The sequence below is a fragment of the Stegodyphus dumicola genome, chromosome X1 (assembly GCF_044657685.1).
Source record: "Stegodyphus dumicola isolate Sdum_Otavi_A_Nest chromosome X1, ASM4465768v1".
NCBI lineage: Eukaryota > Metazoa > Arthropoda > Arachnida > Araneae > Eresidae > Stegodyphus > Stegodyphus dumicola.
Genome location: NC_140780.1, coordinates 33514160 through 33541052, shown reverse-complemented (window position 1 = coordinate 33541052; position 26893 = coordinate 33514160). Strand labels below are relative to the sequence as shown.

At 35.9% G+C, this 26893-nt stretch overlaps 1 protein-coding gene across 1 annotated transcript in view; it reads right to left on the bottom strand.

Annotated features, from left to right (window-relative positions):
• Positions 1-514: 514 nt before the first annotated feature.
• LOC118203337 (MFS-type transporter SLC18B1-like) overlaps positions 515-26893 on the bottom strand; it is a 123845-nt gene continuing 97466 nt past the window's right edge. The window contains exons 9-14 of the mRNA XM_085806993.1: positions 20791-20889; positions 16654-16745; positions 14736-14831; positions 12650-12724; positions 12405-12498; positions 515-726 (exon numbers count right to left, since the gene is read on the bottom strand). Coding sequence (XP_085663119.1) covers positions 637-726; positions 12405-12498; positions 12650-12724; positions 14736-14831; positions 16654-16745; positions 20791-20889 — 546 coding nt within the window. The 3' untranslated portion in view covers positions 515-636. The remainder of the gene's footprint in view (positions 727-12404; positions 12499-12649; positions 12725-14735; positions 14832-16653; positions 16746-20790; positions 20890-26893) is intronic.

The window sequence follows — 26893 nt, the reverse complement described above, 5'->3', positions numbered from 1 at the left end:
TAACGCTGATTTTTGTTGTTTGACTTCTGAATCAGTATTTATTCGGCGTGTTATTGTGTCTTAACTTCTAAGATATTTATAACACTGTGACACATTTTCTGGGCATTATAATCCGTTTTTGACTCACATGAACTTAAGAAATGCAGAATGCACAATCGTAAGTTAACAGAATAATAATAAACTGTTATTTTTCTCAGTATAAACTTTATTTATATCTCTCATCTTTCTTCTAACAGTTAATTAAATTATTGAAGAACACAAAAATAGCATTCTGCAATTATCATTAATAAATTCTTAACACTTAATACTATAGCATTTAATATAAACAGTTAAAATTAGCTCATTTACATGGCAATGGTATTATTCCGCAATTTTCTAACCGGTCTATAATTTTGGTTGGTTATATAAAAATCATACTGGAACTTTCAAGAAAATTCTCTGTTCTGAGAGTTTTTAGGCTATATTTATGTGAATGGTGTAAATGAATAAATAGGAATTATTCTCTAAAATTGCAAAAGCTAATAAAATTTTTTACTTATATAAAATATTAAATATACACACATATATATAGACATGGAATTATGTATATATATATAAATACAGTTCAATTTTGAAAGAAATGTTTTTGAAATTTATTTATAATTTATCTTCAACTTTTTCTTGTTCAGATTGTATTTCTTTCCTTCTAAAACGAAGTACACATAACCGTACAGCACAGCCTGAAGCCTGCAATAAAGGTTTTGACAATCAGATAAACATGACACATAATAAAATTTTCAATATTTCTATTAAAATTGTAAGTATATTTGTAGACATTCCACTTCGTGAAAGTAGTTTTTAGTCTATTCATATGAGCATTATTACTCTACGGTTAAAGTTAATACTAATCTGACTAATGTTTGGTTAATTTATATTAAAATGAGTTTAATGTTGCTTTGGTTAATATAAATATAATGTCAGTGTGTAAAGATCTGTCTTATTTCAATATTACTTTATATATAGTACTTTTGATAACTTATATATAGTACTTTTGATAACTTATGTCTATTCTTATTTACCGCGGAGCTGAGAAATGACGTCAAGGAGATCTTTTATATGAGAAAGCAGCCATAACTAACGAACGACACAGAGATATACCAAGCTGACGATTTACGTTTCTCGTGAGAGTGTTCTGTAGACTTGCCTCTTTGCCATGGATGTCCTTCGATGTCTTCTAAGTTTCCCCGAGGAGTCTATGGCGTTTTTTGTCATATGTTTCCTATTTGGGAATGTATACGGTTCCCATGCCAAGTTGACCAAGACAAAGAACTTCCAGTAAGTTCCTTAGAAATTCTTTGCCAAGATTGTCGCGATGTCGCGGTTTCGTCCCGAACAAAAACTAATTATTTTCGGCCTCCTTTCCACGTGTCTTCGTGGTGGACAGCACGCCCGGCTAGCACTGGGAAGTATGGTGTTCGAATCCATGCGAGGGCATTGCGGATTTCTTCGCTTCGAAAAATTCAAAAAAGATTCTACAAGTGGCATCCGAACTAAAAAGAGGTGGACAATAATTCGTCACCTCCAGGGTTTGGCAACTGGATCCCCTCTTCCCCAGTCGCCCTTTAAAAGGCGGGCATATAAGGTATTTCATCTTTCTTTCCGCGTGCCTTCGTGGTGTAACTGAGCGTTTCCCGTGTCAGAAATTCTATAGATGTATCTACAAGTGGCGTCCGAACTAAAGGGTGTCGGACGATAATTCGTCACCACCAGGATTTGGCAATTGGATTCCCTCATGCCGAGGCGTTTTTTAAAGAGGGGGAGTATACAAGTTATTTTCTTCTTCTCCTTTTCGCGTGCCTTTGTGTTGTAACTGGATCGTCCGTCCTGCTAGCATAGAGAGATCCGGTGATCGAATCCCGGTGAGGTCATTGCGGATTTCTGCGATTTCCTTGCATCGAAAAATTCTAAAATGACGATACAAGTGGCGCCTGAACTAAAAGATAGTGGGCGAAAATTCGTCGCCACCACGAATTGGCGACTAGGTCCCCCTCCTCCCAGTTACCCTTTAAAACAGGGAGTACATAAGGCACTTTCTCCCTTATTACCGCGTGCCTTCGTAATGTAACTAGAAAGCACGTCTGACTAGCATAAGTAGAAGGTCCGGTGTTCGAATCCCGGCGAAAGTTTTGCCATTTTTCACGTCTTCTGCATAACCTAAAGACAAACTAGTAGAACAATTTTGAATAATAACTAGAAACAATAGCATTTCATTCTATACATGTTTCACTCACAATTATTTTCATAATTTTATCGCTACATTTAAAGCTCCGTCAAGAAGATGCAGTTATCCAATACCCAACTTAATGTATTTACGTGATCAGTACTTTTGGCATTTACGCTATGAAGAATAATATAACTTCAGTTATTATAGGTTTCTTGTGTGTAATTCAAATGTATTGCAACATGCATCAAAAACCACACATAGGGAAAATCGTAGAGCAGTGGTTCTTAACCTATTTTACTCCACGCACTCTTTTCACCGTTGCCTCACCTTGATTTTCCAAACTCGAAAAATACATTGTAGAGACATTAGTTATTTTAAGCAAGAGATGTGAAAAATGTGCAATGTCCTCCTCGGGACTCGAACCTGGACTTCTCAAAATATGCGCCGAGTGTGCTACCGTACACATCAGAAAGGCATGCAGAAAGGAGGGAGAAAATACCTTGTAACATATACATTTATTTAGCTTATTTTTTCCGTGTTTGTTATGAATTAAACTGTAGGGTTTATATTTATTTTAACTAGCATTTATTTTAAGTTTAAACTATCTTTCCTGTCAAGCCTTACTTTCCCCTGGAACTGCCAATGCCAGAATATGTAAATTTTAGTAGAACGCGCAAGCATTCAAATTATCAGCGGAAGTATTCTGATTTAAATAGGAAGGAAACAAGTTCGGTGAGATATTCTTACTTAGCGAGCGCGGAGGTAGTTAGCGAGAATTGAAGAACCCCGCGTTGCGGCCTATGTGCTTGGCGGGAAGTAGTGGTAATTGTTCCAGTGAGCTTCAAGTCTGCTGAATTAGCAGCAGTATTGTAAAACACGGTGAGTTAGTTATTTTAGAGAGCCTCGTAGTTAGAATCTTGTCTTTACTTTCTTTTCAGGTTATTATTTTTATTTGACTGCCAAGTTGGCACAGTCTGTAAGCGTCAAGAGGACGCAATTGTAATTTATTACGTTGAATAAAAAGGGACTTAAACCCTTCACAAGGCTCTATCTTTTATACAAGTTTTCACAGTCACCTCTTGGTTGCGTGCAAGTTGGAGGCGCGCAACGTTATATTGGCGCCCGAACACTTATCGAACTGAAATGGCCGAAAACTGGATGGAAGCCGCTGGACAACACCAAGAAATGACAACTCAGTTAGAAGGATTTGGATTCCTGGTCCAGACTTTGAGAGCATCAATCAAGCCAAACGTCCATTTCGACGGAAAAAATTCGGTGGCGGTATTTCTCGAAGGTCTAGAAAACCACTTTCAGCTCTACCCTGTGCCTGAGAGACAAAAAGTTGCCATCGCCACATCAGCACTAAGAGGACAGGCCGCGCTATGGTGGAAAAATATAGGCAAATTTCTTCTAGGTGAATTTGGAAGCCCGACGTATACATTTGAAAATTTCAAAAAATCGTTAGTAAAGGCCTTCCCCATAGTGAAAGATCGCGCACGGCTGGAAGCCGAACTATATAGTTTCTATCAACGGGATACAGCACAATTGACGGACTTTATTTTACGAAAAATCAAGCTAACGGATATGCTGTATGGAAAAAAACCCGATGCGGAGATTATTGAAATAATATTACCAAGATTGTTACCCGCTGTCCAAGACTACTTTGAAATTAGAAACCCAAGCACATTGCAGGAACTTTTCGAATTGGCGGTGAAGTTTCAAAATCGCAGAATAGCGGAAAAAGCGAGAGGGGAAACATATTCTCAAAGTACCCGAAGGAAGGAGGAAACCAGAAATGGAAATCGCTCGTATGGGGGAAAGAATTATCAAGCTAACGCATCGAAACTCGAAGGTCAAGGCCCAAAAAGAAAATTTGAAAATAAACATCCGCGTACCCAGAAGACACAGATTGAAAGGAAAGCTTTAAACGACTAGAGGGGCCTGTGAAAGGGAGGGTCCAGACCCCGGAAGTTTTAAAAAAACCCTCAAATAGACATTTAAACACGGTCATCGTAAAAAACTCACAGCTACCAATTATACAAGTCCTGGTTGGCGATGTACCAGTAGAAGTCCTCATAGATACAGGAGCAGAAGGAAATTTTATGAGTGAAAAGTTCTTCAAAAAGAATTTTTATAGGATACGACTATTTAAAACCAGAAATACTGGAAATTATAGCGGCGGAAGGAAAAACATGTCACTGCATCGGGAAATTATCATTAAACTTACAGGTAAAAGAGGAAAATCTCAAAGTATTAATTTTTGTGGTGAAAGACCTACAACACTCTGTTATTTTAGGTATGGACTTTTTAAGGGCCGCGAGGGCCAAATTAAATTTTCAAGATAGTTCCGTGGTGTTGGAGATGGACCAGAGGGTGGTGGAACCTGTGGAGACACCTGAATTGGACCTTAGCCATCTGAATGACGAGGAAAGTAAAGCAATACAGCAAGTGGTGAGTAATTTTTCTCATTTGTTTTCAGAAAAACCAGGAAACTGCCAAATCGTGACTCATAAGATTCAATTAAATGCCGAAAAACCTTGTAGGACCAAACCGTATCGTTATGATAAACAAAAAGACCTAATCATCGAAGAACATATTCAGGAGATGTTAAAGAATAAAATAATAACGCCCATAAATAGTGAGTACGCGAGTCCAGTCGTACTATGTAGGAAAAAGAACGAGTTTCCTCCTTCGGATAAAAGGGCTTGGAGGTTTGCTATTGATTACAGAAAACTAAATAGCATTACTAAATTTCCAGTTTACCCTTTGCCGGTTATAGACGAGATCATTAGACAGATCAAATCGACAAGATATATGTCTACTTTGGACTTAACGTCTGGCTACTATCAAATAGCTATGAGACCCGAAGATATACACAAAACCGCGTTTATAACAAAATCGGGCACTTATGCATTTTTACGCATGCCCTTTGGGTTGTGTGGGGCCCCATCAACATTCCAGAGAGCTATGGACATTGTTCTAAAGCCTGTCCTAGGAAAATCAACTTTAATTTATCTAGATGATATAATTATAACGAGTAGTACGTTGGAACAACACATTAGTGATCTCGAACAAGTTTTTAAATTATTAAAAGAGGCCGGTCTTACAATTAACGCCTCAAAATGCAAGTTCGCAACTAAAGAACTTAAATATCTCGGTTATAAAATTTCGCAAAAGGGTATAGAAACGCAAGATTCAAAAATAAAAGCTATTAAGAATTTCCCACCGCCCAACACCGCCAAGAAACTTTCGTCTTTCCTTGGATTTTGTTCTTACTATCGATCTTTCATAAAAGATTTCGCTAATATTGTTGAACCACTCTTAGTAATCAAAAGAAAAAAGAGTAAATTTACGTGGACAGCTGAAGCTAACACAGCTTTTGAAAGATTAAAAGAAGCGCTTATTAATGCCCCTGTTTTAAAATTCCCTGAGGGGGACGAAAACCTGGAAATTGCGGCAGATGCATCAGACTATGAGGTTGGTGGCGGTTCTTATGCAAAATAACCATCCGCTGGCATTTTTTAGTAAAACATTGAATCAGACACAAAGGAATTATACAGCTACAGAAAGAGGAACATTAGCCGTATTAATGGCTGTACACAAATTTCGAGTTTATTTCGGCAAAGCGCCAGTAACAGTCTTTTCGGATCATGCGGCTGTTGGTAGACTTTACTCGGGGAAAAACCTAACGCCCAGGTTAATAAGATGGGCTTTAAAACTCCAAGAATATAATATCACAATAAAATATAAACCGGGTAAGGAAAACAATGTAGCTGACGCACTTTCTCGTATAAAACTGGACGATGAAGGAAATGAACTTAAATGCGCTGTGTTGACTTAAAAAATTTTAGATTCTAGAGATACGGTTATTACTGAACTGAAAGCTGATCCTGAATTTGGAAATATCTATGCTTATTTGAAAGACCCCGAAAGCTTTGAGCATACAGATATCGATGCGATAAGAAATAGAGCAAAAAACTATGAAATAATAGATAATTTATTATTCTATACGAAAACAACAAACGAAAATCTTGAGTATAAGCCAGTCATCCCAGCCTCGCTTCGATTAAGCATTTTGAAGGTGTTGCACGAAAAAAAAAAACAGCAGGCCACCTCGGGGTCAGAAAGACTATAAAAAGGGTACGCGAGGCGGTATATTTCCCGCAATTATACAAAATAGTAACGGCGTATGTCAGGTCCTGCAATCAATGTCAGTTAATAAATGATATTAATTACAGCCCGGCCGGGTACTTAAATAGCATTCGCGCTACATTTCCGAATGAAATTTTAGGTATAGATCTCCTTGGTCCCTTCCCCCAGAGCGAGTTAAATAAAAATCGTTTTCTTTTAGTAATAGTAGATCATTTTTCAAAATGGATAGAAATTGTTCCACTTAAACGCGCGTCAGCCAAAACAGTCGCAGATGCATTCTTACACAGATACATTTTAAAATACGGTGCACCGATAAAAGTCATTAGCGATAACGGAAAACAATTCATTAGTCAAATATTTGAAAACATATGCAATGGACTTGGCATACGCCATATCAAAATGGTTCCGTATAGACCACAGGCTAACATAGCAGAAAGAGTTAATAAAAATATAGTAAAAATAATTCGCAGTTACGTGAGCACACATCACAAGCGCTGAGATGGCTACATAAATGAATTAGCTTATGCTTTAAGAACGGCACATCATGATACTACGGGAAAAACTCCAGCAGAATTATTTTTAGGCAGAAAGTTAATTACGCCTTTAGATAAATTATTCTTTGTGCAACAAAGAGAGCAGGAGTTTAAACAACAAGATGTGCAAAGTTGATTGATCAGGCGCTTAAAACCTCGGATACGGCAAGAAATAGGCAGAAACTTTATTATGATAGAAAACGCCGTGAAGCAGATTTTAAAGTTGGGGATAAAGTATTGAAGCGGAAATTTTCTTTATCATGTGCCCCAGACAATTTTATGGCAAAGCTAGCTCCAAAGTTTGAAGGCCCCTATGTAATTCAGGAATTCAAAGGAGTAGTCTTATATCTTAAGAACGACAGAGGGGAAATCTGTAAAGCAAGTCCCGACCAGGTGAAAAAATACTATAATCCAAATGATTTTGAAATCCTTAAAAGTTTCTTGCAGGACTCAAGTCTAAACGAAGGTTCAGAGACTACAACAACTATTCCACCACCCAAGAAACAGAGAACTGAAGAGAGACCTAGCACTTCTACAACCCGGACGTCGGTATCAAAAAGAAAAAATGATTTTCAAACTTCGGCGTTTAAGAAAAACAAAAATACAGATGAACCGGGTAAAGAAACCGTGGTAAAGAGAAAAACACCACCTACAAAGGATAGCAGGAGAAATTACACATCAAGGAGAACGCGCACACGGCCACAGAGTCAGGTGCCAGCAAGGCCGCCGTTCCGGAAACTGAAACGCCAACAGGAGGCACAAAAATACGAGGAACAGAAGAAATTCAAGAAGGACTCCAGACCGGAGGACGTCAAGACCAGCCGTCCCAGGCAGAAACGCAAAGGCCAACAACCAGACGATTACTCCGTCAAGAGGCCAGCATGTAGAGGACGCAAAAGAAAGAGCAACGTGGACGACACTCGGAGATCAATAAGGAGAAGATTGACATCCATGAAACCTCTAACTTGGGATCAATTTTGCCAAAAACGGATGACGGAGTTTCAAGCATCGAAAACTCAAAGATAAGTTAAAACCTTCTATAAATTTTTTTTCTCTTTTGTTCCGAAATGTTATGCATAAGTACGAAGTTCTATGTTTTGACGAAAGTCAATATGTCTCGGTTGAGACTTAGTTTTGTTTTACTTTATTTAGTTAAACAAAAGTATTATTTTCTTTAAGTGTAAAAGCTAAAAACAAGCATTTTCTGTTGGTCGAAAGACTAATTCTGTTATGTTAAAGCCAAAATTTGGCCGAAGATAAAAATAACTTCGTATTCTTGTATTAATAAGAATTTTACTTTCAGTGCCGCCAGCTTGGCGAAGAATGAGTAAAGTAAAAATTTATTTTCTCTTATTCATTTTATGGTAAATTGTAAAAAGCATATGTATTAAAAATTTGTAAATGTATGTAAATACTTGAAGGTTATGTAAAAGTAGAATTTAGTCTAGAAGCATAAAATTGTAGATGCTAAAAGTGAATGCTTAAAAGCAATGAAGTCAAAATTTAAGTATTAAACTGTAAAGTCATGCTTTAGAGCGAAAGCCTGCATGTTTAAAGATGAATGAGGGGGAAGTTAGAATGAATGTGTTTTGTAGGGTTCTCCACCTACATTTGAATTTTTAAGAATATTAAAGTAGCTCATTGAGTTGTAGAATGTCGAGTAAGGTGTGTCTATTTGGTCGTTGAATTCTAACAAATCATGGTGGATAGGGGAAGTGTTGTAAGACTAAAACACGAATATTCCCGTTTGACACCACACACGGTGGAGAGCCAGGGTAAAGTTAAATTAATGCTTGAAAAATTGAATGAATGTGAAGTAAGCAATAACTAAGAAAAACGAATCGTTTAAAAACAAAAATTTATTGTGTCAAGAAAGTGTAAATTATAATGTATGTAGAAAGATACTGATACTTATTCCTTCCAGATGCTGGAAGGAAAGACCAAGATTGATTGATGAAGTCCAGGAAAAGTTGCTGTAAGAAGAAAGCTTTGTAACGAGCAACAGAATTTTAGTATAATTGTTACATAAGATTTTTTTTTTTTTTTTTTGTGTAAACGAGGTTCTCGCCAGTTAGTTCAGAATTAGATAAACTTACAACAGGTCGTTTGTAGGACCTGCTTCCAAGTTTTCCAAATTCTGGCAGCGGCAAATGTAGGGTTTATATTTATTTTAACTAACATTTATTTTAAGTTTAAACTATCTTTCCTGTCAAGCCTTACTTTCCCCTGGAACTGCCAATGCCAGAATATGTAAATTTTAGTAGAACGCGCAAGCATTCAAATTATCAGCGGAAGTATTCTGATTTAAATAGGAAGGAAACAAGTTCGGTGAGATATTCTTACTTAGCGAGCGCGGAGGTAGTTAGCGAGAATTGAAGAACCCCGCGTTGCGGCCTATGTGCTTGGCGGGAAGTAGTGGTAATTGTTCCAGTGAGCTTCAAGTCTGCTGAATTAGCAGCAGTATTGTAAAACACGGTGAGTTAGTTATTTTAGAGAGCCTCGTAGTTAGAATCTTGTCTTTACTTTCTTTTCAGGTTATTATTTTTATTTGACTGCCAAGTTGGCACAGTCTGTAAGCGTCAAGAGGACGCAATTGTAATTTATTACGTTGAATAAAAAGGGACTTAAACCCTTCACAAGGCTCTATCTTTTATACAAGTTTTCACAGTCACCTCTTGGTTGCGTGCAAGTTGGAGGCGCGCAACGTTATAACACAACAAAAAGTGTAGAAAATGTTGATTAATACCAAAACGTGAATAAAAGTAGTTTTTCACATTCATAAACTAAAACTAAATATTTCACAGGTAACCAAAAGTGTAGCCGCATTCCTGCTTAAAACTATGAAATTTCATCCCAAAGGTGGGAATTGAGATTTTTAGGGTGAAAGTTCTTAGCAAGCATTCCTTTTTGGTTGAGAATCCTTTTTGTAGTCATTTAGGTTTATTTCGGAGCAGGATGCATGGCAAATTAGCAATGCATTCGCCTGGATTCAACTTTCTGACCTCCTGATTGCTAGCCGGACATGTTTCCTTACAGTATGTAGGTATGAGGTAAGGAAGGAAAAAAATTCTTATAACATTATTAAATTTCAGTTTGATTTTTAGTTGTAAGAATGAAAGAGTGATACTCCATCAAGGTTCAAAATTCCAATAGTGAAGAAATTTAGAATGTTGGAAAAAACCTTATAAAGACAAAATAATTAGTTTCTATAAACCAATTTCCTTCATTAATTGCTCACACATAGATGTGTGTACGCAGATGTACATCAAGCACTGTCTTGGATTGGATGGACTGATTGATTAATGGAGCGCATTCAGGCTTTTTGCTCTAGGAGAAAAGCAATTTCTTGGAAGATTTTTTAAGAAAATCGAATCATAATTATATTAAACATGCGAAAAACCAGATAACATACTTACGTAGGAAATGAAAAACATCGGTAAAAACCTCATGCAATTTTCACACTGAACCACCGAAAACTGAACTTAGGGCGAACTCCCAGTGTTTTGCGGTTTTTGCCTCGTAGCTAATGATCAACCTCGAAAAGTTTTTTTTTTAATGTAAATCGATATCCTTTAAACTATAATATTCAGCAACACTTTGCTTGAATTTAAATGTGTTGTGGCGAGAATCGAAAATGAGAGAGAGAGTAGCTAAAGTCAGCTAATTGCAGTCAAATTTCCTCTATTTCTGAGAAGTTTTAAACCTAATTTGTTAATCACAATTTATACAGCAATTAAAGCACATTTAATCAAATTAAAATTGAATTAAAAGGATCTTTTCTTTCATTTAAAAAATAGTTTTAGGAATTTTAACGTGAAAGGCGATTTAAAAATAATTTTAGTACTATACTAAAGAAGTAACTTTTAAATTCAATCAACGTCCTGGGTACTTGATTTATAAAAGATTTCTCTACGAAATTGATCCGGGACTAACTTTATCAACGTACCTAATTAAAACGGTAGCGTACGATTAGAGAGGATTAATTGGTTATCTAATTATGGAAAGCATGTTAGAGTTCTTGACTCAAAAAGGGGAGTTTTGGTAAGGAAAGTGCTTCGTATTCCTGTTACGTATAGGGAAAACAGTGAATATCTAAGGCAGTTAACATATTCACTGGGAATCAAATAAAGGAACTAACTACTAATACTTTGGTGGCTCAGCTATTGGTGGGCAGTGTAATAAGGGTAAAATATAGAGAAAAGGAAACTACTATACTACTATAACAATTTCGTAGAACTTCGTACAGCTGGAGAATAAAAAAGGGGTGGGGATAATTACAGTTTGATTTTCCAGCTTCAGAATAACACCTAAAGATTGACATAAATTTGTAGCCTTACAGTGTGAAACATGTATTTCGGGAAAAAGAAGAAATTAGTCTTACTAACGATGTGAAACATTTGTTCGCAGTTGCATATAATTATTCACCATTTGCAACATACTTAAGTCAGCAGTGGGAGTATTTAAATGGTAGTACGTTTGCAGACTCATTAAGCTTTCTCCCCCCTTTTTTTATGTGGAAGACATGAAAAACGAGCAATGCTCTTACCAGGACTCTAACCTGAACCTCTGGAATACGCGCCGAGTATGCTATCGTTGCATCAAAAAGGAGGGAGAAAGGAGAAGGTTGCTGGAAGGGGGGAGAAAATACTTTATATACTCATCCTTTTAAAGGGCGACTGGGGATTAAGGAGCCCAGTTGGTAAATACTGGTGGTGACGAATTATTGTCAACCATCTTTTTCTTTGGGCACCACGTTGTAGAGTCATTAGGTTTCTTTTGAAGATGAGAGGTAAAATGGACAATGCCGTCGCCGGGACTTGAATCTGGGCCTCTCGAATACGCGCCAAGTATGCTTCCAATTGTACCACGAAGGAGTGCTAGAAGGAGGGAGATATTACCTTAAACGTTATGGGTTAAATTTACAGTGTCAAGACGTTTCTGTTATCCTTCATTTTAGCTTGTCCTTACGCATGATTCAACTACATTCCAAATCGTTAAAAAGCATAGGACTAGAATTGAGATGAATTCTTGTATTAAACTTTCAGTTAAACGAGAAAATTAGTTTTTCTCTTTTGTAGGTTTATGTAGATTAGATTTCAACATCTAGTTGATTGAATGACAAGAGAAAACTCCGCGCTACGCTGGAACTGCAAGATTACTTTTAAGCAAAAATCGATTAATAGTAGTAACAATGCAAAATATTTCATTGTTCGTATTTTTCGTTATAGTTGTTTTATCATGTCACATGTTCTTTCAAGAGTAACGTCGTATCAGTTCTCGTTTCATATTTCCTGCTCTTTTCTAAGATAGCCTATGAATTTTTATATCTAAATCTTGTTTTCTTCAAGTTTCACTATATAAAAATGTTGAAATTACACTAGATTTATTTCATTTTATATCTTGAAAGTCTGCACATCCGTTTATTAAAATAAATTTTATAAATTGTTCTTTTTTTTTTTTTTTTTTTTTTTTTTTTTTTCATTGGCTATTTCAATAATAAATGGCTCCTGACTTACCATAACAAGCTCCATTGCAACCACAAAGTAAGTTGAACTCTTATATCCAAAATTATCTACTAAAATTCCTCCTACAGAAGGTCCAATAAATGCTCTAAATTAAAAAATAAATAAAATAAAATAAAATAAAAGTTATCTGCTGCATTTACAATTATTAAGAGCACTGATTTAAATATCAAATGTGGCTAGTGGCTTACATCCAATTTTTAACTAATTTAAATGTTCTAAAATTTGAAAAAACTTACCCAAAACATGAAGCTGAGAAAAGTACTCCAGAGATTATACCGTAGGTACCAACATCATCTGGAAAACCTCTTTCTCTGAAAAATGGAGTATATTATTTTAACATTACTGCTTTGCCATTATAGGAAGCAGCTAACATATTAGTTCATTAATATTTATTGTATGATAATAACTGTGCTTGGCTGCAGTGACAGAAATCACATTTCAAAAAAATATTTTTCAATAAAATTTTGTTTATTTTAATATTTATTTTGCGTGCAGGTAGGAAAATACACTGCCAATCGGTTTTTGGGGAAATATGCAGAACAATTAATGGACGTGCATTTAGGAAATACTCAATTTGCATATTAAAATAAATATTTAAATATGTATTATTTAGTAAATGCCTTTCATATTTTAGTTTCTCAAAGGTTAATTTGCGTTCATTTGCAAACGTCCTACTAAAAATACTAAAGCTGATTATTCCACCCGCTCCTCAAATAAATTTACTTGGAAAAGTTCTGCATTTTATTTTGTCTAAATTCTTTAGCAGAAACAGCTCATAGTTATTTATTAAGTATTGAGCTTTAAATTAAAGAGTTTTTCATGGAGATTACTATCTAATAAATTTTGAAATGCGTTTCTATTCAAGAAGCAATACTTCAAACTTTCGGCATCACTTAGTATTTTTGTAAGCAATCTGAAATTTGAATCAGCTTAACATGTACTTATTTAACTATTTAACATTACTTTACATATTTATTACTTTGGCTTAACATGTACTTAAATATATTTTACTCTTTTCGTATACTCCTCAAATTGCTAGGCTGAACTAGATATTAGTTCAGAAGTCAAACAACAAAAATCAACGTTATATTTTCAAAATTTTCTCAGGTCTAGTTTCGATGGTTTTACCGAACCACCATCCTCAGCTGCAAAACTGCAAATGAACAAGATAGGAAATAATGATTAGATAAGATCAGAAAGCCTAGACAAAAATAAGCAAGTGGCGCCATCTGTTGATGAAACCAGAACTAAAACATAATTTCTTTAAAGGCCGAAGGCAAGACGGGTTGGAATTAGGATCGTTAACTAGAACAGAGAGATTTTTTTGAATGTGAAATTAGCTATAAAGTGTGATCAATTAGCTATAAATTTGCACATATTTTGCAGAAATTTAACTTTCGGGTTGTGTATTTTCCCATCAATAAAATTCCGAGTTCCATACTCAAGGACCCCATTCCGGATATGAATTCCTGGGGTATTTATAGGATTCCTTGCCAGTGGGGTTCAATTTACATTGGCCAAACTAAGAGAGCCTTAAAATTTCGCGTCAAGGAACATGAGGCATATGTTAGAAAAAAGGAAACACAGAAGTCTTCTGTTGCTCAACATTGTTGATCCGAAAATCACACTTTCAATTTTTCTGCTGCCAAAATTATTCAAAAAACATCTTCCATTGGAGAATTGGATTTTCTAGAGGCATTTCACATTCAAAAAAATCTTTCTGTTCTAGTTAACGATCCTAATTCCAACCCGTATTTGCCTTCGGCCTTTGGAGAAATTATGTTTTAGTTCTGGTTTCATCAACAGATGGCGCCACTTGCTTATGCTTGTCCAGGCTTTCTTATCTTATCTAGTCATTATTTCTTATCTTGTTCATTTGCGGTGTTGCAGCTGAGGATGGTGGTTCGGTAAAACCATTGAAACTAGTCCTGCGAAAATTTTGAATATATAACACTGATTTTTATTGTTTGACTTCTGAATTAGTATTTATTCGGCGTGTTATCGTGTCTTAATTATTAGATAGGAGTTCTTCAGCAAAAATTCTTTCCCTTTGCAAAATTTGGACTCAGGCTCTGTCCTTATTAAAGCGCTCCAATACTGTGAAGTATAGTTCATTCCACCAGACACCGACTTCAAAGAAATTTATTTCTTTAAAATATTTATATGATACACAACTAGTTTTTTTGTATGAAATCCTTTTTTATAGTTCTGGATCGATATACCAAATTCCATCCTACGATTTACTTAACTGAAACTATTTCTTATTCTAGTTTATTACTTGTAAATATATTAGGAAATATATAATACAGTGGTATTACTTACACTGTATGCTTCATGCCATGTGTAAAGCTGCAGACTATCTTCATTGCCATTCCTAAACCCAATAGGAACTGCGCCACTATTACGACTGATAGATATCTAGAAGGAGGAAAAAGAAAATGACATTTCAATATTTTTTTTTTTATTTCACACAATTAACGAGCCAATTATTATCTGTAAACACAAGGAGGTTAGAATACTCAAAAGTGTACTGAACTCTTTCCACTATCCGAAAATTAAATGTGTTTGATGAGCAGTCATTTTATTTCAGAAAATGTGTCTGAAAGCCTGTGCATGTGCTTGCATTTATATATTTATTTAAATTTATAAGTATGGATTTGTAAGAAATAACTACGAAAATTTGCAATTAAAGACAAAAGTGCTTTTAATATATTTTTTCTTCTGATAGAATAAAAATACACGTAATTAACCCTATAACAGAAATTATAGTGAAATACTGTGGAATTTTAATGCAGTGTATGTAAATTCAAGTTTTTTAAACAACCTTTATACGCAGTTGAAATACTTATTTTAATTTCACTTTCTATTTGTTAAGCGTTACTTTTAGATATTTACTTAAAAAATTTTATGAAACAAATATTACAATTTGTTCGAAAAATTATCCCAATTTATAGCAAATGCTGATTGACATTTCAGATGAACTATAATTAAAGTAATCGCAAGTGTAAAATTGTAATTGAAGAAAAAAGTAAAACTTTTATAATACACTTTTGTGCATTTGTTATTTTATAATTTATAAGGTATTTCTCCCACCTTCTTAGCGTGCCTTCGTGGTGTAGCGGTTCTGCACGCTGGGCGGGAATTCCAGATGTCCGTGGTTCGATTCCCGGCGAAGGCGTTCGCATATTTCTCATCTTTCCTGCTTCAAATTACCTAATGTCTCTACAGTGGCGCCCGAACTAAAAGGGTGGTGGATGTTGATTTCTCCCCACCCAGGATTTAGTGATTGGGTCCCCTAAAAACTCCAATCGCCCTTTAAAAGGGGGAATATATAAGGTATTTCTCCCACCTTAGCGTGCCTTCGTGGTGTAGTGGCTCTGCACGCTGGGCCGGTATTCCAGAGGTCCGTTGTTCGATTCTCGGCGAAGGCGTTGCATATTTTTCATCTTTCCTGCTTCAAATTACCTAATGTCTCTACAAATTTACCTGAAAATAAGCAATATTTTATGCACAGTATTTCTTCTATAATTCTGGGTATTACAAAATTAATGTTTTAGACTTCGAAATGAAAATGTTTTATTTTCTTTCGGAAGAATTGTATTTTTTGTCAGTTACGTAGCTTTTTGAATTCGCTAAATCTCCATGATAAGAATTCGAATTAATGTGATCTAAAATTATTTTGTTTATTTATTTAGTATTTTGCACAACAATTAGTTTAAACAATAAACAATAGAACAGGCTTCTGCCAATAGCGCGCTAAGAGATTCTTTTTTTTTAACTGTGATTACAGAAAGCATTTTTTTACTGCAGTTGTCACTATGATGTTGAACAGTAATGCTTATAATAGATTTGTAGGTATAAAAACCCCTTTTGCCCAAAACAAAATCTAAAATTTTACCTACAGAAAAATCTTGTCTATTCCCACCTGATTTAATTTTTCGCTCCATCACATAGTAAAGATAGATAATTTCTGCTAAAAATTATTTTTCCTGTAAACGGTCAATTTTAAGTTACTTTTTATTAAATTAAAGGTACTTTAACATGACTGAAATGTTACCACAGAAAAACTTCTATCAGCGATCACTTCTGAAATCGACCAGTAGTAGAGAGTAGTACTAGTGGTTAGAGTACACATAATATATGATCATCACTTATGTCTGTCACTTCTACAGAGGTCTGAAGGAAAATTCTCTGTATCTGGTAACACAATGAGGAACAATGTGAAACAAAGTACACTTACGTTGGAAATGTCAAGAAAGGCACTGGTCCTACCACAATGAAGCAAACTGTAAACATCACACAACCGACAAGTGTCAAATACTGTGCATTTTTCTAGGAAAAAAAAGTTTTGTTTTAATATAAAAAATCATGATTGTTCTTTAAATATAAATCTTAATTTAAATAAAACGAAATAAAGTACTGTAATGTCTTTATAATTTAATCATCGTAATGTTAGAAACAGTTTAGAAACCGAAATGGAAATAGCTAGGCACTGTATTTTAAATACCCTTAAACCGGTACATCGGTTTCTTAATAAACCGGTACATCGGTTTCTTAATAAATCGCTAAAAATAGCCTAGTTTTTAAAGGTCAGTGGATTTTGACATATATTAATATTTTATTGTACTTATATATCTTTCTAATTCCGCCGCAGGTGTGTTAAAAAAACTCTGATAAATTAAAAATAATCTGATATAAATTGTACATGGATGAAGTTACATGTTTTTCTGACTTAAGAGATAAAATCGATGAAATTTGACACTGAAACACGCTGCTATAAAAGCGTTTATAATTCGCTGACATTCCTTATTCTGTCTAGATCTAGATATTATCTCTTTTGTGTTATTGAGTTGATTACTTCTGTAAGCCTTCCGTAGCGTAGTTTGTGGAACACGAGTTTTTCATTTGTTTTCTCAATTTAAATATCCTATATAGATAACGTTGACGTGACATTGAAATTCATGCTGGACAAAAAACGCGATCTCAGTTTCAAGTATGATAGAAACAGAGAACGTAAGATGATATCAATTTTCGTTATTTAGTATATCAGTTTAGTAAGATAGATGCCAAAATTTGAACATGATAACAATCAAAAATGCTTAAAAGAAAGGTAAACTACACGCTTAGACAAAAAAAAAAAAAAAAAAAAAAAAAAAAAGACGCATCAAGAAGGAGTTATTCGAATGGGACGAAAATCGGTAGAAATGATGTACATGTACAGAAAAACAAATGATTACAGTTTAAGAAAAATTGGATGATTTATTGAAGTGATAGAGCTTCACAAAGTGAAAAAGTCAGTAACGCGTTTGTCCACCTCTGGTCCTTATGCAAGCAGTTATTCGGCTTGGCATCAATTGATAGAGGTTGCGGATGTTCTCCTGAGGGATATCGTGCCAACTTCCGTCCAACTGGCGCGTTAGATCGTCAACATCCCGAGCTGGTTGGAGGGCCCTCTCCATAATGCTCCAAACGTGCTCAATAGGAGAGAGTTCCGGGGACCTTTCTGGCCAAGGTAAAGTTCGGCAAGCACTAAGGCAAGCAGTAGAAACATGTGCAGTGTGGGGGCGGGCATTATCTTGCTGAAATGTAAGCCCAGGGTGGCGTGACATGAAGGGCAACACAACGGGCCTTAGAACTTCGTCGACGTTCCGCTGTGCTGTAAAGCTGCGACGGATGACAACCAAAAGGGGTCCTACTATGAAATGAAATGGCACCCCAGACCATCACGCCTGGTTATCGGCTTGTCTGCCGGAAGAAAGTCAGGTTGGTATCACACCGCTGTCCGGAGCGTCTCCAAACTCGCCTTCGCTGGTCATCGGGGCTCAGTTCAAAGCGGCACTGAAGACTATTCTACTCTAGTCAGTGACATTCCAGTGCGAATGAGCCCGACACTACTGCCAATGGGCTCAACGTTGTACAGAGGTCAATGATAGTCGGCGCAAGGGGCGCCGTGACCTCAGCCCCCTTTCTGTGAGCCGTCTATGAATGGTCCTTGCGGTCACTGAAGCATTAGTTGCACATATAATCGATGATAATGATGCATCTGGGGCTGTGAGTGCCGCTCTGACGATTGCTCGGTCTTCACGTTCTGTCGTTTCTCTAGGCCTACCGCTTCCTTCTTGACGCTGTGTGCGGCCATGGTTCACGCATTCCTGCCAACATCGTCTAATAGTGGCATCGCTCCTACTCAAATGTCGAGCTATTCGCCGATAAGACCAACCGGCTTCTTTGAGCCCAACTAAACGACCTCTCTCAAATTCTGACATCTGCGCATATCGTTCGCGCACCTGTATGCGAGGCATAGTTACTGTCTACCAGAGTACACGGAATTAAATTCGTGAAGAATTTATTATCTGGAATCGTAATTTCTCTTCTTAAATATCCTGCCAGTTGCGCAGATCAGATGCGCTGTAGCGACAACCGTTCATTCATTGGCAGCCAAAATGTAAAATTTTGCATTTTCCGTCGAAACCTGTATGCATATCAACTTGTGCCCAATTTGCTTTATATCTTCTTGGCGTATCATAGTGCGTCTTTTTTTTTTTTTTTTTTTTGTTGTTGTTGTCTAAGAGTGTGTTTAGATGTTCTCCGATATTTTTTTTTTGAAACTCAAAAACTGGAATGACGCAGTCTATGGAATTTTCAATAAATACAGTCAAATTATAATCACGAATCACTTCATATTTTATGTTTCAGTGTAAAATTTATGTTCTTATATTTTTTATAGACCCCGATATATTTTGAATGAAACGTCTTTTTTGTATTATTTACTCTTATAGTTTCAATAAATTTTCTGGAAGAAAAAATATAGATATATTATTGGTAAAACAGTTTAAATTGGCAATTATGCTAAATTACCAATAACTGAGAAATTCGGTAAATTTACATTTCACCGAACAAGCATTTACAGTTCACCATGAATTAGTCACCGAGCAAGTATTAGGTTCCCTATCGACCAATATGAGCCATAATTATGCATAAGAACTAAAAATTAGTTCAGAAAAAAATTGATATAACGATGAGGACGTGGACACGGCTGGAATAGGAACTGAGAACCTCCTGCTCCTGACTGGAAATTAGTGGATAAGACTACTGAATACTCTAATTCGTTTGGGGTTTGATTTTCGGCAACTTAATGGACTGGCCGCATGAAGTTCTCGTTGTTCCCAAAGGTGTAATAATTTGTGTAAAGATGACCGATTTCCTTGTGGAAGTCCTCCATAATAAGACAGATAGCCTTCAAATTTTCTCTATAATAAATAATCAGTCTAACCGTATAATAGACCATGTTCCTATTTCTAAAGTGGGGCAACGTGAGGATATAAGCCGATTGCAGAATATTCATGAAGATATCAGGTGTGTGTGTGTGTGTGTATGATTATGGCAAAGACTCGAGGGATATCTGCCTAAGGGGAGGGATGCCTTCATGGAGGACTTTCTAAGGGAAACTGGATCGTATACACGTTATCCATGGGGAAAACCACGAAAACGCCAATGCAGCCAGCCCGTTCGCGGAATTCGAACCTCGGACCGAACTACCAGTGTTCAGCGACTTTACCGCTAGGCCGCTGGTGGGCCGAAGATATCAGGAGAGATATGTTATTGGCTTCGGAAGCACTGAAGCAACAAGTTTCTCTTCAGAACATGACATGTGGCATTCGAATGAAAGCTGAGTCCATATCATTACAGATTTACATAAAGGACGCCAGTTTCTTAACATCTTCATAAATTCTTAACTTAATAGTTATGATATATTTTACAACGTAGTGACTTTAACATCTGATGAAATTGCATAGCTTTAAATGCATGATGAAAATAAATACTAAGCATTTTATTATGTTTCTACATAAATGCAACTGATAATTAGAGGATATCTTTGGATAAAATGCAAAATTTTTTAAAAGTGCTGAGAATAATAAAAAGGTATAATTAAACTGAAACAATATCTTTATGACTATGCGTCTCAAAAGATCTAAATTTTACTTTATTGATTAAACATCGGATTTCACTTTTCTATAATGCTTATAAGGTTTTTCAGATCAAATTAGTAAAGAAAAATTTCATTTTGCTTGTTAGCTTCAACAACTGGTGCGAAAATTTCCAGCTTTAAAAATTAGTCAGTTTCATGTGCGTTGTTATAATATAATTATTAATCTTATTTAAGAAAGGAAATAGTACAGACAGATTTCAGTTCTGGAACAGTGTTTGAGTAATTAGATTCTTAAGTTTATTTATTTTGCAGTTTATCCGTAGGGTATTACAATTATTTTTTCTTATAAAAGTTTAGAGACATTTCAAATTATACAAAACACTGTTATTATTAAATTTAATAACACTAATAATTTAAATGAATGATTTAAAATCGTAAAAGCTTTACCAGTTTTTCTGCGCAGTATCCGACCAAAGGTGAGGATAATGCATCAACTATACCAGCAATCAGAAATATTGTTCCTATTATTGTAGGTGTCAGATTGAACTGAAATAAATTGAATAAATTTTTGTTAAACAGATTATTTTATTACAATTTATTTCAATATTTATATGTTTACATAGCATTAGTATCTAATTATCGAAGTATATACTTGTGATTTTTGAAACGTACTAATGTGAGGTATTTACTATCTTTCAAATAAGCACAAGCTATCTCGGAAACTTACTTTTGTGTTACAAGAGATCCGAAACTGACAGGTAGTCTATCATGTAATTGTACGTAAAAGTCTAAACACTTGAATTAAAAAAAATCCACTTTATTAATTTAGTTACTAGCAATAGATAGTAAATCATACTGTATCCAATATTGTTATGAGAGTTAAGTCTCTCTCTTTTTTATAATTTTATTATTATGATAAATCCTCGCAGGAAGGAAATCTAAACATTTAGAACCACGTCATGCTTTCGTAGGATGGTATTATTCACTCTCAGATGATGAAAAAAAGAACGAATGTCTTTTTTTTTTGTTTTTTGCCTCTCTACTGCAAACTTTTGTGTCTGGAATGTAATTTTTCATCTCTAGAAACAAGATTTACTGTATGTATATATTACAGAGAACATATTAGGTATTTCTCAAGGAAGAAGTACAAATACACGATTTTTGGAGTACAGGAATCAGTTAAGAAGTTTGTTAGTAAAGGTTAATGTACCTGAGAAGGTTCTAAAAATATACTATTTCTTTCCTTGAATTTCATCTTAGTTTCGACTGCGCAGTAGTTCCGATAGAAAACAAATTGTGGTGATAAAACAGCTCGCTGATAATTATTGTATATAACAAAAATTGTTTCCCAGATTTCAAGGCTGCATCTTGTTTTTGAACTTGATCTTATCAATGTCTACTCGTGTATATACTCGAGTACGAGTGTATTTGATTGTAGTATACTATCAATGTATACTACAATCAAATACACTCGTGTGCAAAATTAAGACTTACATCGAATTTCCTAAAAACTAACAGCAGATTTTAATGAAATTTGGTATGAATATACATTTATAACAGAGAAAGAGATGTACCATTCAAAGTCATTTTGTGTACGCATGATTATTAGTAAAGCTAATAGTGCAGTGATGTTCAAAATCCCAAAATCCACGTTGTGATATCGAACTGAAAATCAGTCAAATATGGGGTATGACTCCCTCTCATGTCCAGGCATGTCACGCAAAGTGACGGAATACTGGACAGAAGATAGTTGAGGAGTACCTGAGGTAATCGATCTCACTCTTACAGCAAGGCAGTTTTCAATTGCGGGATGGTTTTCGAAGGGAGGGTGTTGGTGTATTGAGAATACAGCAAAGCACACTAGGGCTATCTGCCTAAGGGGAGTCGGAGGGAGGGAGGCGAGATTAAATTGCCCTTTGAAGAGTGTCCCACACATTCTCTGTAGTGTTAAGGTCAGGAGATCTGGTTGGCCAATCCATGCGGCGGTTATCCTCAATTTCCAGATAATCATCGACCAGCTGAGCCCTATGTGGACAAGCGTTGTCGGAACTCAGGTCTTTCCGACCCTTTTGATTCCCTGAAACGTCGAATATAGGGTTCTAAGATCTTCTTTCTATACCTCATAGCAGTCGGGAATCTTTGTCGAAACATGCAGGGATGTGCGGCCGTCCAAGATAATTGCCTGTCCAAACAATTACTCCTGCAATTACTTAACCCTTTCCGGCACGCTACTTTTTAAAGTCGGACTTTTGATAAAAAATAAAAAATAAATAAACAAAAAAAAACAAAAAAAAAAAAAAAAAAAAAAAAAAAAGGTAGGCAGTCTAATTAGGCCTAGAGGAGTACACAAGTAAAATTTTGTGATGATAGCACTTATCGTTTTAATTCTGTGGTTGTGCCCAACGTGGCACACTGATTGAATAGAGCTTCGAAAAGAGTGCTGAAACGAGCTTCGTTGTCAATGAACTGACCGGTGAGATGCGGAAAAACAAAGAATACAGACTCTCAGTTGTCCTAGATTATCGATGAGCTCGGTCTGGGCACACCTAGGGTTCGCCGTTTGATTTTAGGCAAGATTTCAAGATAAAAATTTAAAAATAATATAGAATAAGGAGATTAGCATACAGCCAAAAAATAACATAGAAATTTCTTTTCAAACAATTCCTTTTATACCCTAAAAAAATCTGGAAGATTTTTTTGAAAAATGAAGGTCTTAAAAAAATAAACATGGCTAAAATATATGGACTGGTTTGTGTTGAGCTTCCATCTACTATAAATAAAGAAGGTTCAGAAAAACTTATAGTAACCTATAAATCCTTTTCCATTCAATTTTTCTGTGCGTGCAAAAGGAAATTTTTAAGTGTGTCCTGACCGGACACACTGCGCCGCAAAGGGTTAAGCCAATGACTTCTGACCTAAGCTGTCAAAAGACAACAAACGGAATACGTCTTTCCACAGGAAAAAGAACTTCTACCTAACCAGCTACCACAACTAAGGTATGGCCGGCCAATCAGTCGGCATTTATTGAAAACAGTCAGTATGAAGTTACATAGTGTGTTACATTTTGATATCATGCACAATTGTACTACGTAAGATAGAGATAAAATACACTTCGCGAAACCCTGATAAATAACTTTTACATGTTAATACGCTGCCCCAATTTGTCCAGAAACTACAAGTGATTCTATTGATTTACTGATAGCTGATTTTCAAAGATGCACCATGACTAGTTATATTGGAAGACTTTAACGTAACTTGTAACTTTGAAAGTAGTCACTTTGAGTTAAAGAAGTTAGTAATCATACCTAAGTATACTTTCATATGTTTTATTGTTAAACATAATTCGAAGATGCACATGTCTGTTCTATTTGTCATGCAGTGTTACTTTAAAGCAATATGATTATCTCAAAGGTGATGCTATTAAAAGATACAGTCTTTTTCATTAGATAAGTAATATCACTTTTGTATGTTAGCACAGCAGATATACACTTGTGCCCATGGGGTAAAAATATATGAAAGCTAACTCCACTAGAGCCAATATTAACTAAATTAATACTGCAATGATTCATATACTAATTTTAAAAAAAATGTTCTTAATACAACAAGGTAACTGTATATATTACAAAGTAAAGTTCAACATAACCTCAGAAAAGATATTTTAACATATTAGATTGAAGTAAAGTTCAACATAACGTCAGAAAAGATATTTTAACATATTAGATTGAAAGCACTAGGAAACAGAAACAAGAATTTTAAAATAAATTTATTAGTTAAAATTACAATACTGATAAAGCCCACACTGGATCTTTAATGTGTTAACGTCGTGATACAGTTAGTGTTTAAGCACTGCAAAATGACGTGACTTGCTGAAGTTTATTTAATCCAATTTTATTGTACAAGAGACGCTTAAATCAGTAAGGGCAGTTCTGTGCAGATTATTGTTTTATGTAATTTTGTTTAAAAACTGAGCAATGGAAGACATAATATTCCGGATCGCCAACACTGTCATATTCGAAAAGGTTGGTTTAGCTTGGGCTAAACTATTATAAATATGCCATGACTGGCCATGTCCTGCGTTAAAGAACAATCAACTGATAAGTTAAGTGAATGTAGATTTGTAGAAACTTATGGTAGAAAAGTATAGATAGGCCGCTCAATCGGGATAGGCATTAGCGACGCTGATTGTCGTACTGAAAGGATCCCGGAGAATCCCGGAGAAGACATGGATGCTTGTTAATGTATTTCCGGCGTGGGGGTACTATAAATATGAGACGAACTGAATTCCTTTCGAGAGGATGGTGGTAGGAGAAGACGGGTGAAAGACCATTGGACCCGTTTCCCCCCGGGACCAAGGGACCAAGGCGTTTGGATTACGGAGTACCTTTGCAACTAATTGCAATTACCTCCACATCATCGTTCATAAAATTGAAATGAATAAGAGAGAAGCAGTCGCTAAAGCAAAGGCAAAACTGGAGACGGAACTGAGCAAAGTCGTATTGTCACCTTATGGTGTTCAAGGTTCTTGCCGACAAGGCTCAAGGCTATTGCCACTCATTGCCACGGTGAATTTCGTGGGCTTGTTCTGATGTTACTGTCATACAATTAAGATAAGTCACAACAACAACAGTATAGGTTCGATTACCTGTAGTTAATAATCCTTTACCCTTAGAAGGAAAAAAAAAACATTTATAACAAAATAAGAAAGAAAAATGGTATATACAGTGGATGGACAAAAATATGGAAACACCTTGTGAAATGCATGTTTGAAAAGAAAGATTGATTTTAATGAAATATGTAGGTGGCGCTGGCGTTTTTGACTACTGACGCCACCTATACAACTTCGTAAATGTGCTAAACAGTTCAGTTGTTGTCGGAGTACTGTTACGTGAGGTTGTCATTGCATTATGTCAGAGTTAACAGACTTCGAACGTGGGCAAATTGTTGGAGCACGTATGGTAGGTGCTTCCGTAAGCAAGGTAGCCGAGGTGTTTAGTGTTTCAAGAGGTACTGTATCGAAGATTTATTCCGCATATTTGAAAAGCGGAAAAACATCATCTGCTAAATCACAGTGCGGACGAAAGTGTGTCCTGAGTGATCGTGACAGACGATCATTAAGGGCAATTGTGACGAAAAATAAGACCACAGCTGCAAAAGTTACTGCTGAAATGAATATTGTGTTACCGAACCCTGTGAGTACCAAAACAATTAGAAGGGAACTTCATAAACAGGGAATTGCTGGCCGTGCTGCAATTGAGAAGCCACTCATCAGTGATGCTAATGTCCGTAACAGGAAAAGGTGGTGTTTAAGTCATAAAGCCTGGACTATAGAGCAGTGGAAGTGAGTAATATGGTCTGACGAGTCTTCTTTCACATTGTTTCCCACTTCTGGCCGAGTTTACGTCTGGAGAACGCCATCTCAAGCCTATAATACAGACTGCTTGTTACCAAAAGTGAAACATGGCGGGGGTTTTGTTATGGTTTGGGCAGCCATATCGTGGTTCTCTGCTAGCCCCATGATAACTGTGTCAGGGCACATGACTGCCAAGACTTATGTGAACATTTTGGCCGATCAAGTTCATCCCATGGTACAAACTTTGTTCCCCGATGGTGATGGTGTCTTCCAAGACGACAAAGCCACTGTTCACACAGCTCACATTGTCCAGGACTGGTTTTCTGAGCACGAGGATGAGTTGTCCCATCTCCTCTGGCCACCACAGTCACCAGACCTGAATATTATCGAACCTTTGTGGTCTACATTGGAACGGAAAGTGCGTTCTCGTTATCCACCGCCAACATCGTTATCTGAACTTGCCACCGTTTTGCAGGAAGAATGGTATAATATTCCCTTGGCAAACATACAGGAACTGTATTTATCCATTCCGAGAAGACTGCAAGCTGTTTTGGATGCCAACGGGTTTCCTACACCATATTAAGCAAAGAAACATGTTTTTTTAAAGGTGTTTCCATATTTTTGTCCAGCCCCTGTATTTTCATTTGGTCAAGGCACATATTGCTGTTATCGGGAATGAAAGGGCGGATATGCTAGCTAAAGAGGCTGCCCTGGGACAGGGTGATATTTATGACACTATTAATGACTCCAGAAGAATTACCTTGAGAAAAATGAAAGCAAGCATAATCGAGAAATGGGCTCGGGAATGGAATGGTTCAAATAAAAATAAGGGTTACTTGAGGATTTTGACCGTAAAAAGAAAAATGGATCTCTTTAATAATATAGATACTATTCAAGTTATCACGGATCATGATAGATTCCCGGCCTATTTAAAACGTTTTAATCTCCAGGGCAATGATCAATGCTTGGCTTGTGGGAAGTACGGAAATGCAGCTCATTTTATGGAAGAATATAAATTGACCGAGAGTGTGAGGACGAGATTTGGAAAAATAAATGAACAGAATGTAATTGAAAAAAGAAAATTCTTGAATAGCTATGCAACAGAAATTATGAGGATTGTGAATGAAAACAAGACTATCATAGGAATAGGACTTTAAATATTTTAATCTTTTATTTATTTATTTATTGTTTGTTTGTTTG